Raw genomic sequence first — 14,086 nt, 5'->3', positions numbered from 1 at the left:
AAGACAACGTCCTACACCCACTCACTCTCACTAGCTCCAATTCTGTTCTCTTACAACATCATTCTATCGCTATCTGTGGATTACTACTAACTTTTCGTATACGCCAAACTATGTAATGAAACATTCTACTGCATTTAACCTTTTTTCGCATGCTTTTGGATTTATCATAACCTGCCCGTCGAGGCAAGGTAATTGTAACGTAGCGGTAAATAAATATTTCCTTAAAACTTCATGCATTGTTCATCTTTCACATCCTACAGTATGCAATTATAACAGCAAATAATTATCGTCACAACTGCTTTCTCACTTCAACTAATCAATTTAAAAACCGTTCGGTTCTATTTTGGTTTGACCGGCAGTTTTTAAAAATAATTTCCACGTAACTAAACACTTTTAAACTTCGTATACTGGTAGAATGTGTTTATAAAACATCTTTTTCTCTTGGCTTTATTGAGAAAATTCCATAGTTTGTAAGATATTTGTTGTTTTTTTCTTCAATTTCTGCAATTTCAACCAATCAATGACGTCTATTAAGGTGAAAGCATTCTGTGCCGTATGAATATGTCCCTCGTTTAAGAAACAGATTGGGTTTATTTACATTTCTGAAGAAAAAAAGATACCCTTCCCCCACCCCTAACCCTAACCCTAACTAACCCTAACCCTAAAACAGATGGAAATGCAATAGATCGATACTAGGGTCATAATTATGGGTGACAATTTCATATGACACCGCTAGAAAAACTGCCGTTCAAACCGAAAAGATCCAACCGTTACATATATATATATATATATATATATATGTGTGTGTGTGTGTGTGTGTGTGTGTGTGTGTGTGTGTGTAAATGTATCTGTTTTGATTGGAGATCTGGGATTGTGCAAAGTGTCTACCATATCCTCTTGTATGAAAAATAGTTTTTTTTTAATGACAACGAAGTAGAGAAATAAAGTACCTTCTACGTTTCAAAGTAAATCTATTTCAGCATTATATTGTTGTTGTTGTTGTTGTTTAACCCTACCGCAACCCTGATTGAAACTGAATAGACTTGCAAATGGCAATCTTGTATATGCACCTAGTATTGATTTCTTGATTTTTTTTTGTAGTTATCATATGGTTATTTAATGTTGTATTATCTGATGTCTTCTTAGGGTTTCAACAATTCTTAATCGGTACTGTATAAATTTAAAAGAAATTTGGCTGTAAATCTAGCAGCATTTGCTGGATCTTCAAGCAACTTAGTAACCGAACGTGCTTTCCTTTTTTTCTGATGATGATGACGATGACGATAGTAGTGGTAACGGTAGTGGTGGTGATAGTGGTGATAGTGGTGGTGGTGGTGGTGGAAGTGGTGCTGCTGATGATGTAAAGAAGAAAAGCTAAAAATAACAATTAACAATTACTTTTAATTTCGGTAAAAGGAAGGATTCGATATTTACTTCTTTTTACGTTTTATTCTGTATATACATTCATATATCCTTAATCCTCGCCACAATACAAAATTATACAATGAAAAAATACAATGAGGCTTTCAGGGCTTAAGACTCAAACGTTTCTTGGGCCTCTTGCATAGCCTTTCTTCTCACTGATTCAGCCATGTGCTTCAAAACGGTCGTTTGGGGTCTGAAAATCTTTGATTCAAATTGTCCTTTAATTCCGCTCTTGTCATTTTGCACGAATGCTATTCTTGTGTTCTTCCTGTATGCGAACAACTGGATACGGAACAGCTAAAATGTAACAAAACGGAAAATTGAGATCTCAATTAAAAAATTATTTCGTCGAGGTAATATGTTTATTAGGCATCAAACATAGCCAAGTATCTCTAAACAACAAAACTTATAAATTTTATGAACCACACTGTCACTCTCTCTCTCACCATGAACAACACTTGTCACTCGTTCACCGTGAACAACACCTCTCAGTGACACTCACCCAGGCAACCTTAGAATCAAAGAGGCTAACCAAATTAATAAGCTGAAATCAGCATTAACAACAGAATGGCTATTTTAACAACATCAATCTGCACATGTCACTACCCTCTCCAACATATCCGAGCAATGATAGTAGCTTTAACCCATCTTCCATTTCTCCACTTGTCTTGATGAAGGGTTTCTAACCCCCTAAATATCGAAGAAATACAAGGCTTAAGCTTCAACTGTTGTTCTGTCTTCCCTTTTGTAGTTTACTTTTGTAATTCATTTCGCATTCTTTCGGCCTTGACAAGTTATTGTGTAATTTAATATTACACAATGCTTCACTTAAATTTCTCTACGAATATTAATATTGGGATTAATGTAGCCTAAGGTATGTGCCTAGTTAATCAAGATGTTTTAGTCGGAAATAAAGCAGCTGATTTTCAATTCAAAACAGGTTCGATATTTATTTATAAAAACAAGATGTTGAGTGTCTTTACCTTGAAGAAAGGATGATCAAGATCGGGGTAACGAATAATTCCAAGATCAACGACGCTACGTTCTGCGTAGTCTCGTTTCACGAAGAGTGCTGCCAAACTATCGAGAGCGGCACCAGTTGCAGCAACGAAATTTGCAAAGTCAACGATATCAATTTTAGTGGCTGCCAAAACGTCCGGATCAACAACAACTTCATTTTTAAACCAGTCAATAACCTCATTAACCTGAAAAATATAAAAGTATGAAAATGATAAAAAAGAAGAAAAATAATTGCCATTTTGATTTTTTTGAATTACGGGAGCAATGGTAAAATTATATAAAATAAGAATAACAAATAGTTACGCAAATCAATGAGTTTCACATGCGACACTTCAGTGTACACCAATTTGACACTGGACCAGTTTGATCCAAGACTTTTAAGAGATTAGTAACTTAGGAGATCTGACAACGGAACTAATTTTCACTTATTAATTGGCTGAAATGTATCGAAGAGACGTCGAGCATCTACATAATTTTGATAGTACTTAGCTACTCAGAAGAAATCAGACCAAATTTGAACACCGTTACCTAAGCTTTCAGTGGACAAATAGGTTCTGTTATTTAAAATATTTTCTTTTGTTTGCTTAATAACGTTTATGGTTGCCAAGATGCGGGCGTTAGCAGTAATATACTTCAAGTACTGGCCGTTGACCCCAGCATCGTGAAAATGCCGATACTTGTCTGTGAGCTACTCTTTCGCCGAGATTGTACATCCTCTGTTCTGCTTCTCGTGGCTTCACTGTAACCCTAAGTTGGGTGACTGACGTGTGTTATGCCTTGATAAGAGCAACTGGTGTTTTGTCCAGAACGATACATTTTCATAATTGCCATCAATACCTATGTATTGAGGACGTTTTCTTGTCTGCTACCCGGAAACCTGTAGGTAAGAGTCTTGACCAGATGTTAAGTTATTTAAGCAACTGTCCTTTGGGAATCTCTAGTCGACCTAATTACTGGTGTACTGAAATATACAGAAGAACTAAGACGATAAGTTTAATCGTTTTTAGAAATACGTTTTCCCCAAAATCACAGTTATACTAGAAACAGAAATTTTATGCTGTCTCAAATGTACTTTGATGTAAGTACGTTGCTGAAGACTTTACCTTCTAAAAATATATCTAATCTATCAACTTTGTTGAAGCTAATCTCACAAGAGATGTTGAACTAATCACAATAACCTCACAACTTCACAGCGCTGTAACTGCTTACAGTGTTCAGTTATTACTACTTCTTGGTATTTGGAGACATTCAACAGATGAATATATACATAAAAACTCGGTCATTATTGGTTTGAGTATTATGATATATTGGATCTTTTCGGTTTGAACGGCAGTTTTTTCTAGCGGTGTCATATGAAATTGTCACCCATAATTATGACCCTAGTATCGATCTATTGCATTTCAATCTGTTTTAGGGTTAGGGTTTTAGAGTTTGGGTTAGTTAGGGTTAGGGGTGTTATCTTTTTTCTTCACAAATGTAAATAAACCCAATCTGTTTCTTAAACGAGGAACATATTCATACGGTACAGAATGTTTTCACCTCAATAGACGTCATTGATTGTTGAAATTGCAGAAATTGAAGAAAAACAACAACTAATATCTTACAAACTATAGAATTTTTTCAATAAAGCCAAGAGAAAACGATGTTTTATAAGCACATTTTACCAGTATACGAAGTTTAAAAGTGTTTAGTTACGTGGAAATTATTTTAAAAAACTGCCGGCCAAACCGAAAAGATCCGATATATTTGTTATATAATTTATAAAACCGGAAAAATTTCAATTACGTACAATTTCTTCATCAACAGAATTTTGAGCGAAACGAGTCTGGCTGTAACTTTTAAATCTACTTCTGATAATATCATCACCATCATCTGATTTCAAGAGTACATTTTGCTTCATAAGGTAAATATAATCATCGAATGTCATAGTTTGGTTTCTGTTATCTTGTCTAGCTTTCGCCAGGACTCTATTCGTTGCAGCAATAGCGATCTGGAATAGAAAAATGCAAATGGAATGTAAACAATGGAATATTAGATAATCGCTTACGAAATTACCTCCAATATTAGTAACTCGTTATTTATCTAATTACAACAAACGATTTCTTTCTGTTATCGTAAAGTGTTCGAGAAATAAGAGAGGAGATCCAAATACAAAGGTTACAATTTTTCAACAAAATGTGCATCATTCGTATCAACCTCATCGGAGTTGAAGGGCCTACAAAAGTTATAATGCATTCCCTTTCTCCAACCAGACCAAACCATTAAAATATTTTAAATACATATCATAGATAACCTAAGAATACATACATACATACATACATACATACATACATACATACATACATACATACATACATACATATACATACATATACATACATACATACATATATCAATAATATTAATACGCTTAGTTTTGTTTGTTATTGTATGTATTTGTGGTGTATGTCACACTTACTTCAAAGGAAGAGGTAAAAAGGTTGAAGGGAGAGGTACAAAGACAAAGAGAAATAAAATGTATTAAGCAGAGTGACAGAGAGTAGCAAAGCGGGAGAGAGGGGAGGGACAGAAGCAGTGGAAATATAGTTGAAGTGAGAGGCAAAGCGGCAAAGAGGAGGAAGGTGTCTTCACGAAATTCAATTCTATGCTTTAAAGAGTGTCTTCTACCTTCACCTCGGGCTGACCAAAGCCTCGTAAGTGGATTTCATAGACGGAAACTGTAAGAAGCCCGTCATATATATATATATATATATAATATATATATATATTAAGGTATGTAGAAAAATACAACATGGACAAGAACGTATAACTCTTAGAAGACGATACAATAAACACGGACAGGACATTCGAACCCTCAGTCTTCAGTCAAGAACCGGATCATCGTAGTAATTTCGATATATATATATATATGTGTGTGTGTGTGTGTGTATATAAGTATGTGTATGTTTGTGTTTGTTCCTCCACCACCATCGCTTGACAACCGATGTTGGTGTGTTTGCGTCCACGTAACTTAGCTGTTCGGCAGAAGAGTCTGATAGAATAACCGTCAGGCTTACAGGGAATAAGTCCAGGAGTCACTTTCTTCGACTAAAGGGCAGTGCTCCAGCATGGCCTCAGTCATTTGACTGAAACAAGTAAAAGAATAAAAGAATACCAGAAGAACGTTCCGTACCGCTAAACCAAGAAGGTTCTTTGAACATGTGTGACGTATTTTAAGGCTAAATAGTAATTCTATTTATGTTTGCGTAAGTGTGATATTTTGGTTGGATTTTATAGTTGTCGGTTTTACACGTCTTTCTATATTCTGTAACTGTCACAATATAGAAACATTTCTCATGGCATCAACACACAAATTATCAGGTCATCCCATAAGTTCTGTCCGATTTTACCTTTTTTAAAATTGAGTGAAATTTAATAGCATTTTAGAATGTCTAATGGAATTAAAAATCATTTTATGAATTTGTGTACATTTAAACAAATTAAATATTATTTTACAGAATAATAGAATTAAAATTTCTTTGATTAAAACCCTTTTTAACATGTAAGTATCCAAAGAGCATTTGAGGCACATAATGCTTTATGAGTACAAAAAAGGAAACTCTGCAGCCAAAGCGACTCGAAATATACACTCAGTTTATGGGAAAGAATGCTTGAATGAAAGAACTTGCAGAAGATGGTTTGCAATATTCAGAAAAGGAAATTTCAGCCTTGAAGATAAAGATCGAACAGGACGTCCAGTTGAGTTTGATGATAAGCTCCTCTAGGCATTACTTGAAGAAAATCCTGCATTACCAGTTGAAGATTTGGCAATAAAGCTTAGTTCAAACCATACAACTGTTCATCGTCATCTTCAACAACTTGGAAAGGTTCCTAAACTTGGAAAATGGGTGCCTCAGGAATTGTCCGAAAGCAACTACAAATCCCAGGTTGACATCTGCTCTTCTCTCCATTCTCACCAACTCATTTCACCCTTTTTGGATAGACATGTGATTGGTGACGAAAAATGGATCGTCTATCGAAATGTTAAACGTCGTAAACAGCAGCCTAGTAAAAGGGGAAAAGCTCAACCACAACCGAGAAGGGAACTTCATGGGAAAAAGGTTTTTCTCTCTATTATCTGGTGGGATTGCAAAGGAGTAATTCACTTTGAATTGTTACCACCTAATGCAACAATCAATGCTCAAGTCAGCAATTAGAGCGTTTGAACCAAGATTTGAAGAAAAAAGACCCGCTTTAGTAAATCGAAAAGGAGTGATGTTTCATCAGGACAATGCGCGACCCCACACTACAAAGATCACATCACAGAAGATCGAAGAGCTTGGTTGGGAAAAAATTCTTCATCCACCTTATTCTCCAGACCTTGCTCCTTCAGACTACCATCTGTTTCATTGTTTACAGAATCATTTGGGGGACATAACTTTCGCAGGCCAGGAGGAGGTCGAAATTGACATTTCAGAGTTCTTCGCTTTGAAACCAAAAGAGTTTTACATTGATGGGATTAAAAAGCTTGTAAATAGATGGAAGGAAGTCATAGATAATCAGAGAAAGTACATTGACGATTAAATTTCAATTAAATATAACATTTGATCACTTGTTTTCTTTAGTCAAAATTCGGACAGAACTTATGGGATGACCTGATACAAACGCTTACATTTTTTTACATTTTCCGTGAAGTTTTAACGGGTCCGGGTAGTGTATATAAATACAATAAGATATTATAACGATAAATTAATATTATGACACATTAAATGCATTATAATATAGATAGCTATAGCAATTAAGAACCAAGAAGGAAGGTAGAATACATAAATAAGGGTGCAATAGCACCTGCAATTGCTAGAAATAAGAGCTAACAAACATAACTCGAATAGCCTCACAAAATCACCAACCTCACGAGATTTTCAAGATATATATATATATACATATATATATATATATATATATATATATATATGAAAATTTGTTGTTGAGATGCACCTAAATTTGAAAACTTGCAATTGTTTAAAATAAATTTATTTTCATATATACCAAATTAGTTTCAGCGATATTTTGGGTTTATCAAAGGTAAAAATAAAATTTAGAATTATGAATAGAAAAACATCTTTAAAAGTTTCAATGTTGACAATTAAAATGTTCATATATATATATATATATACATACATAATACAAAATAATAAAATGGAGGAATAGATTTCTTTCAATCATCAACTACTAATATATATATACATATATATATATATATATATAATATATATATATATATATATAGATATATATATATATATTATATATATATATATATATATATATATATATATAATATATATATATATGTGTGTGTGTATATGTATATATATATATATATATATATTATATATATATATATATAGATATATATATATATATATATATATATATATATATATACATATATACATATATGCATATATACATATATGTATATGTATGTTATGAAACTAAAATCAATGCGTAACCTTTTCAGAAAAATGTACACCGTATACCAATAGGCTCAAGAGTGGCTGTGTGGTAAGTAGCTTGCTTTCCAACCACATGGTTCTGAGTTCAGTCCCACTGCTTGGCACCTTGGGCAAGTGTCTTCTACTATAGCTTCGGGCAGACCAAAGCCTTGTGAGATGTTTTGGTAGACGGAAACTGAAAGATGCCCCTTCGCATATATATATATATGTATGTGTGTGAATATGTTTGCATGTCTGTGTTTGTCTCTCCCCACCAACATCACTTGACAACCGATGCTAGTGCCTTTCCCTCCCCGTAACCTAGCAGCTCGACAAAAGAGAACGATAGAATAAGTACTAGGTTTACAAAGAATAAGTCCTGGGGTCGATTTGCTCGACGAAAGGCGGTGCTCCAGCATGGCTGCAGTCAAATGACTGAAACAAGTAAGAGAATAAGAGAATATATATATGTCATGAAACTAAACTCAACGCTCCACCTTTTCAGCAAAATTTGCACTGTGTACCAATACAAGAAATCAAATTTGGGATTTCATAAACTGCTTTATTAGGAAAGCCCTTAAGTTAACATACGGGCATTGAAAATGCCACAGATGAAATACTTTCATTAACTAAGTTATATTTTCTTTTCAAAAAATTGAAAGAATATATTTTTTTCCTTCTATCGATTGTAACTTGTACTTGCTTGGGGCATAATGATTGATACGCTGCATATCTCGTTCTATCACGAATGTCCTAAGTTCCTTAATAGTCATTGAGCAATTGTTTTCCTTCCTCTATAGTTTTAGAAGAATGCCCACAGTTCATTGGGTCGGCTCCCAGAAGATAACTTGGCCAGTCGAGGCCGGTAAGTTGCGACTGTTGCCCTGCTATCTTCTTGGTCAACTAGGGAAGGTTACCATAGAGTTGCTTATTGGTCACTCTACACCGAGCTGGCGTTGAATGCTGGAGCGTCCGAGCGAAGTAGTTAAGGAATTTGGGTCCGTAATTATTAACAATAAACCAATAAAATACTAATTAATTATGAATAGATCTGAGAATGGTTCTAGTTTATGAAATGAAGTTCTTAACCATACGAACGTCGCACTTTAAATTTAGAAACAAAAGTTCCTGTTTCGAACCCAATCTCAGAATGTGTATAAAATCAATATTAAAACGCGGTGACACAAAACGTGATTGGCAAGCAAAATTTTTTCGACACACCCACGCCTGTGCCTATTTATTTATTTTTTTTATTTGCTGTGAGTTGGGTGAACATTTTCCTACTGTAACCCCAGGCCCACCAAAGCATTATGAGTGTATTGGTTGACGGAAATTGAACGAAGCCCGTCATATATATATTTATATATATATATCACTGTGTGTATGCATGTATGTAATCATGTATGTGTGTGTGCTTGAATGCATGCATGTATGTATGTATGTATGTGTGTATGCATGTATGTGTGTATGCCTGCGTACGTCCGTGTGTGTGCGCGTGCTTGTCCTCAGCTACCGCTTGACAGCCGGTGTTCGTTTGTTTGCGACACCGTAACTTATCGGTTCGCCAAGTACTAAACTTTAAAATAAGTATCATGGTCGATTTGGTCCACTAAAATTGTTCAAGAAGGTGTCCCAGCATGGCCGAAGTCCAATGACTGAAATAAGTAAATAAATAAATGTGTTCTTACCTGCAATTCTTCGTCCATAGCCTTGACCTTAGCTGAGGTAAGATTGCTGAAACTGGCAGCTAAGCTACAGTGGTAAGGAATATGCTCGGTTTTCATAATATCGGTGGATTGTGAGTGCAACCACATTGATCGTGCTTCTTTTACGACCATATCAGCTGTTTCAAGTCCAACCTCAATTGCTGCCGCACCTTTAAATATTCGAAAAATATAAAATAAAAGATGCTCACGTAATCCCTCACTACCTCACACAAACTTCTCTTTCTCACAGTTCCTCTACTCGCTACCCTCACCATTGCAAGACAATCCCAAAATTCTTCATTCCTATTCTAACTTTTTGATTGAAAATTTCGTTGAAATCAGATGCTCTTTAATTCTTGTCCTTTTCTCACTACCATTTAACATCTACATAACAGCGACCGGCATATAATCCGTTCGAATCTGCTAGAACGGATTAGGAATAAATATATTAATCAACGTTTCAAATCTCGCCGTACATAGTGCAAATAACGATTTTTATTTATCGATTAGCATACAACTGGCACTGATCAACAAGCAATTTTGTTCGCTGAAAATATAAACGATGCCAGTGGATTGTTTAAGCTGAAAAGTTTCGGATAGTTCTGAGTAACGAGACAGATCATCTCGAAACACTGGTTTCCCAGAATCCCTTTGCTTCCGAACCAAATGGTTCTGGGTTCTGTCTCACAGTGAGACACACTGGGCAGATGTCTTTTACTATAGCCTCAGCCCTACCAAAGCCTTGTGAGTGGATTTGGTAGACGGAAACTGAAAGAAACCCGTTGTATATATATATATATATATATAGTTAAACCAAACATGAAAACACAAAGAGAAAACACAACAACGCGAGGACGTGGAACAAAAATAGTATTATTGGACGCTCAGGAAAGAAGGAAAGAAGGAGGGTTTAACGTTTCGAGCGGAGCTCTTCTTCGGAAACATAGGAGAAGGAAAGATCCAGAGAAGGGAAGACAGAGGGGAAAAATCGCCAACGGTACACACGCGGTCACATTTTGAATATATACACACACGTACACACACATACACACACACACGCGCACCACACACACACGCGCACCACACACACACACACACACACACAGTTGTGATCCCACTGTCTACAGTTAATACAGTTAATATACTTTCTACAGCTGTTCTCCTGTGATGTACACAACAGTGACCAGCAAACATTGAAATTTAGAGGTTGATTCTTTGAGATGAATCATATGTAATTGTTTAAAAAGGCTACAACCTCAATGCTAAAACGTATTTGAAACAATGGACAACAGTCGAAATATCATAATGGATGTGTAAATAAATGAAACAACGCATTGGTATTTAAACAAAGGTATTAACAAATAGAAGAGAGGAAATGGAACATCACCTTTCAAGTAACTCAGAATAGGTAAAGGTAAGCTTGCCAAAGTTTAATGTAACTTAAATATGGATATTAAGATTGTTTGGTATTGGATATTCATTACGTACGGAGTCCCTAGTCAATTTAATCAGTCAAAAATATTCTCTAATGCCAATACAAGACGATATAGATTTAAAAATGCATGGAAGACCCTACATATAAAAAACTATTTAGATGGTGCCGGTCGTTATTGAGCTACTATTATGACTCTCAGAAGGCTGTAATCTCGCTGGTACTAAACCCGGACAGAAAACGCATACGAGCAAGGTTGTAACTTAAACACGTTTATTTGTAACCACACGTACATACTCAATGGAATGACAAACAGAATGGTTGGTGTGGAAGGGCCATGGTCTTCTGTGCTATGCTCCCATTTGCTAGCTGGCCTGTGGCATAAGATAGAGCCAGTCAGGTTGCGTCCTCATAGCTTGCGTGTCCATGCAGAAAGAGAGAAAGAGATGAAGTCACATGTCTGAACCTCAATGTTGTGTGGCGCCCTCTCTCTGTATAGCCAGCTTGTTTACCTGCTGCCTACAGCTATGTACATACAACGAATTTGGAAGATCTTTTAAATTAACATAAGTATTTATTTACATGAAAGAGATACATGATACGTGTTGTGCTAAAAATAACAGCTAAATAAGATTTTTATCTTTTAAATTAACATAAACGTTTATTTACATGAAAACAAAATGACAACCTCCAAATCCTGTTTCCTGACTGGGTCACCACGCAGATAGACTGTCGAAGTAAATAACTAGACAAAATCCTTTCTCTTTTATAAATTGATAAAAAAAAGTATGGAAGACCCAACATACAAAAAAACTATGTCCATTTACATCCATTTACGCGGGAGTTCTGGGGAAAATGTTATAGTCCATGAAAATCCTTGGGACATAACTAATGTGTGTTTAAAGTTTGGAGAAAATCGGTTGAGAATTGTGGAAATGTGTGCGTTAGTACACACGCATAATGCGATTTATATGTACTAGATGTATGTATGTATGTATGTATGTATGTATGTATGTATGTATGGTGTTAGACACCATACTAATCATATCTATCGGGCATGTGGAAGAGAGTGTAATTCGGCAGGAGGACTTAAACGACATGCAAAGGTACATGAAGCCCAGTTACAACTACAGCCGGCTATTACTAGTAAAAGTCTTAGTTGCCAATTCTGTACAAGACATTGTCGATCTTTAGCTGGGCTAAAAAGTCACATTCGATCACAGCACCAGTAACAACTAAGCTTCGTGCAATGGCCATACTCGATAACAAGGGGGCAACCATTATCATGTATGTATGTATGTATGTATGTATGTATGTATGTATGTATGTATGTATGTATGTAGCAATTGCAGACCACAGAACAGATCAGAGAGAGAGAGAGAGAGAGAGAGAGAGAGAGAGAGAGAGAGAGAGAGAGAGAGAGAGAGAGAGAGAGAGAGAGAGAGAGAGAGATACAACACAGCCGGAGCGATGGGCAAACGCACACACAAATACAATGTATGTCTTTGTACTGTCTCGTCCCATCAACATTCTCTTTCCTCCGTTTTACTACGCACATATCTCTGCGTACGCAACTTCGTCGACTCGAATTGGTTGGCTACATTACGTAGCGGCATATTTGTTTCAAGTATCCAACAAAGTGGATGCAACTATGACCAAATATAGGATCTTTTCGGTTTGACCGGCAGTTTTCTAAAATAATTTTTAGGTAACTAAAAAATTTTAAACTTCGTATACTGGTAGAATGTGTTTATAAAACATCTTTTTCTTTTGGCTTTATTGAGAAAATTCTATAGTTTGTAAGATATTTGTTGTTTTTTTCTTCAATTTCTGCAATTTCAACCAATCAACGACCGTCTATTGAGGTGAAAACATTCTGTGCTGTATGAATATGTCCCTCGTTTAAGAAACAGATTGGGTTTATTTACATTTCTGAAGAAAAAGATACCCTTCCCCCCACCCCTAACCCTAACTAACCCCAACTAACCCTAACCCTAAAACAGATTGAAATGCAATAGATCGATACTAGGGTCATAATTATGGGTGACAATTTCATATGACACCGCTAGAAAAAAACTGCCGTTCAAACCGAAAAGATCCCAAATATATAATGTAAACTACATTCCTATTCTTTCTTCGTTGTTTTCCATCGACGCCAGTTCAACACGCCTAGCATCATCTGCTACACCACTACAACTCTGTCTCATAGTTTCTGGATGATAACAGTAGATCCAGCTTTCGTTAAAGGGCATCAGAGACTCACGTACTCTTGAACTGGAGGAAATTGGCTCAACCCTCTCTCTCTGCTGTCGCTGACACGTCTTTCCTTCTGTTCGTCACTGGTAACAAATTTTGCACATCTTCAGATCTTCATAAATAATTATGTGTACAGTTGCAAAACCAACTCCAAACTGTATGCTTATTGTCTTTATAGACACACAACCGTCTTCATTTAGAAAATTGCGGAGTTTCTCAACTAGCTCTAATGTTCTGACGTCCCTCTCTTCCCACACATCTCACCATCTTTCATCTCTTCCTTACCGTCCTTGAACCTCCTGTGCGAGTGAAGAACAGATGCTCGGCCCATACAAATTAATTTATAATTAGTCTGAAGTATTTCATAAGTTTCTGGAATATTTTTACTCAGTTTTAACTCAAGACTGTATAGAATAGCGAGGTTCCAATTTGTCTTCGCGTCCAGATGCATTCTGCAAACAAGTCAGCTGTGGCAAGTAGTGTTAAGTAGGGTTACCGCCGTCTTTTCCAATTTGGAATAAAAAAATTTGGCGGGTCAACTTAATAGATGTAAAGTAATGACGTATTTAAAATTACAATATTCTAGAACAGTTATAACTGACCCTCCTAAAAAAAGTCTCAAAACTTCTGGCATGCAATGCATCTCATAAAACCATTCCTGTCGGCTACTATTAATCACAATATTTTTTTTAAATTCCTTCCCACACACGCGTCACTGTAGATCCCTTGCCGTTGATAGAGGGTGGAACAAATTTACAGCTCAAAGCTTC

The 14,086-nt window shown here is 35.8% G+C and overlaps 1 protein-coding gene across 1 annotated transcript in view; it reads right to left on the bottom strand.

Annotated features, from left to right (window-relative positions):
- Positions 1–1,402: 1,402 nt before the first annotated feature.
- The window catches only part of LOC115213512, a 24,751-nt gene continuing 12,067 nt past the window's right edge, over positions 1,403–14,086 (bottom strand). The window contains exons 3-6 of the mRNA XM_029782521.2: positions 9,611–9,798; positions 4,235–4,435; positions 2,409–2,630; positions 1,403–1,722 (exon numbers count right to left, since the gene is read on the bottom strand). Of these exons, the coding sequence (XP_029638381.1) occupies positions 1,534–1,722; positions 2,409–2,630; positions 4,235–4,435; positions 9,611–9,798 (800 nt within the window). The 3' untranslated portion in view covers positions 1,403–1,533. The remainder of the gene's footprint in view (positions 1,723–2,408; positions 2,631–4,234; positions 4,436–9,610; positions 9,799–14,086) is intronic.

The sequence above is a fragment of the Octopus sinensis genome, linkage group LG6 (genome assembly GCF_006345805.1).
Source record: "Octopus sinensis linkage group LG6, ASM634580v1, whole genome shotgun sequence".
Lineage (NCBI taxonomy): Eukaryota > Metazoa > Mollusca > Cephalopoda > Octopoda > Octopodidae > Octopus > Octopus sinensis.
Note: the sequence above shows the minus strand (reverse complement) of the source record. Positions and strands in the feature narration are given on the sequence as shown.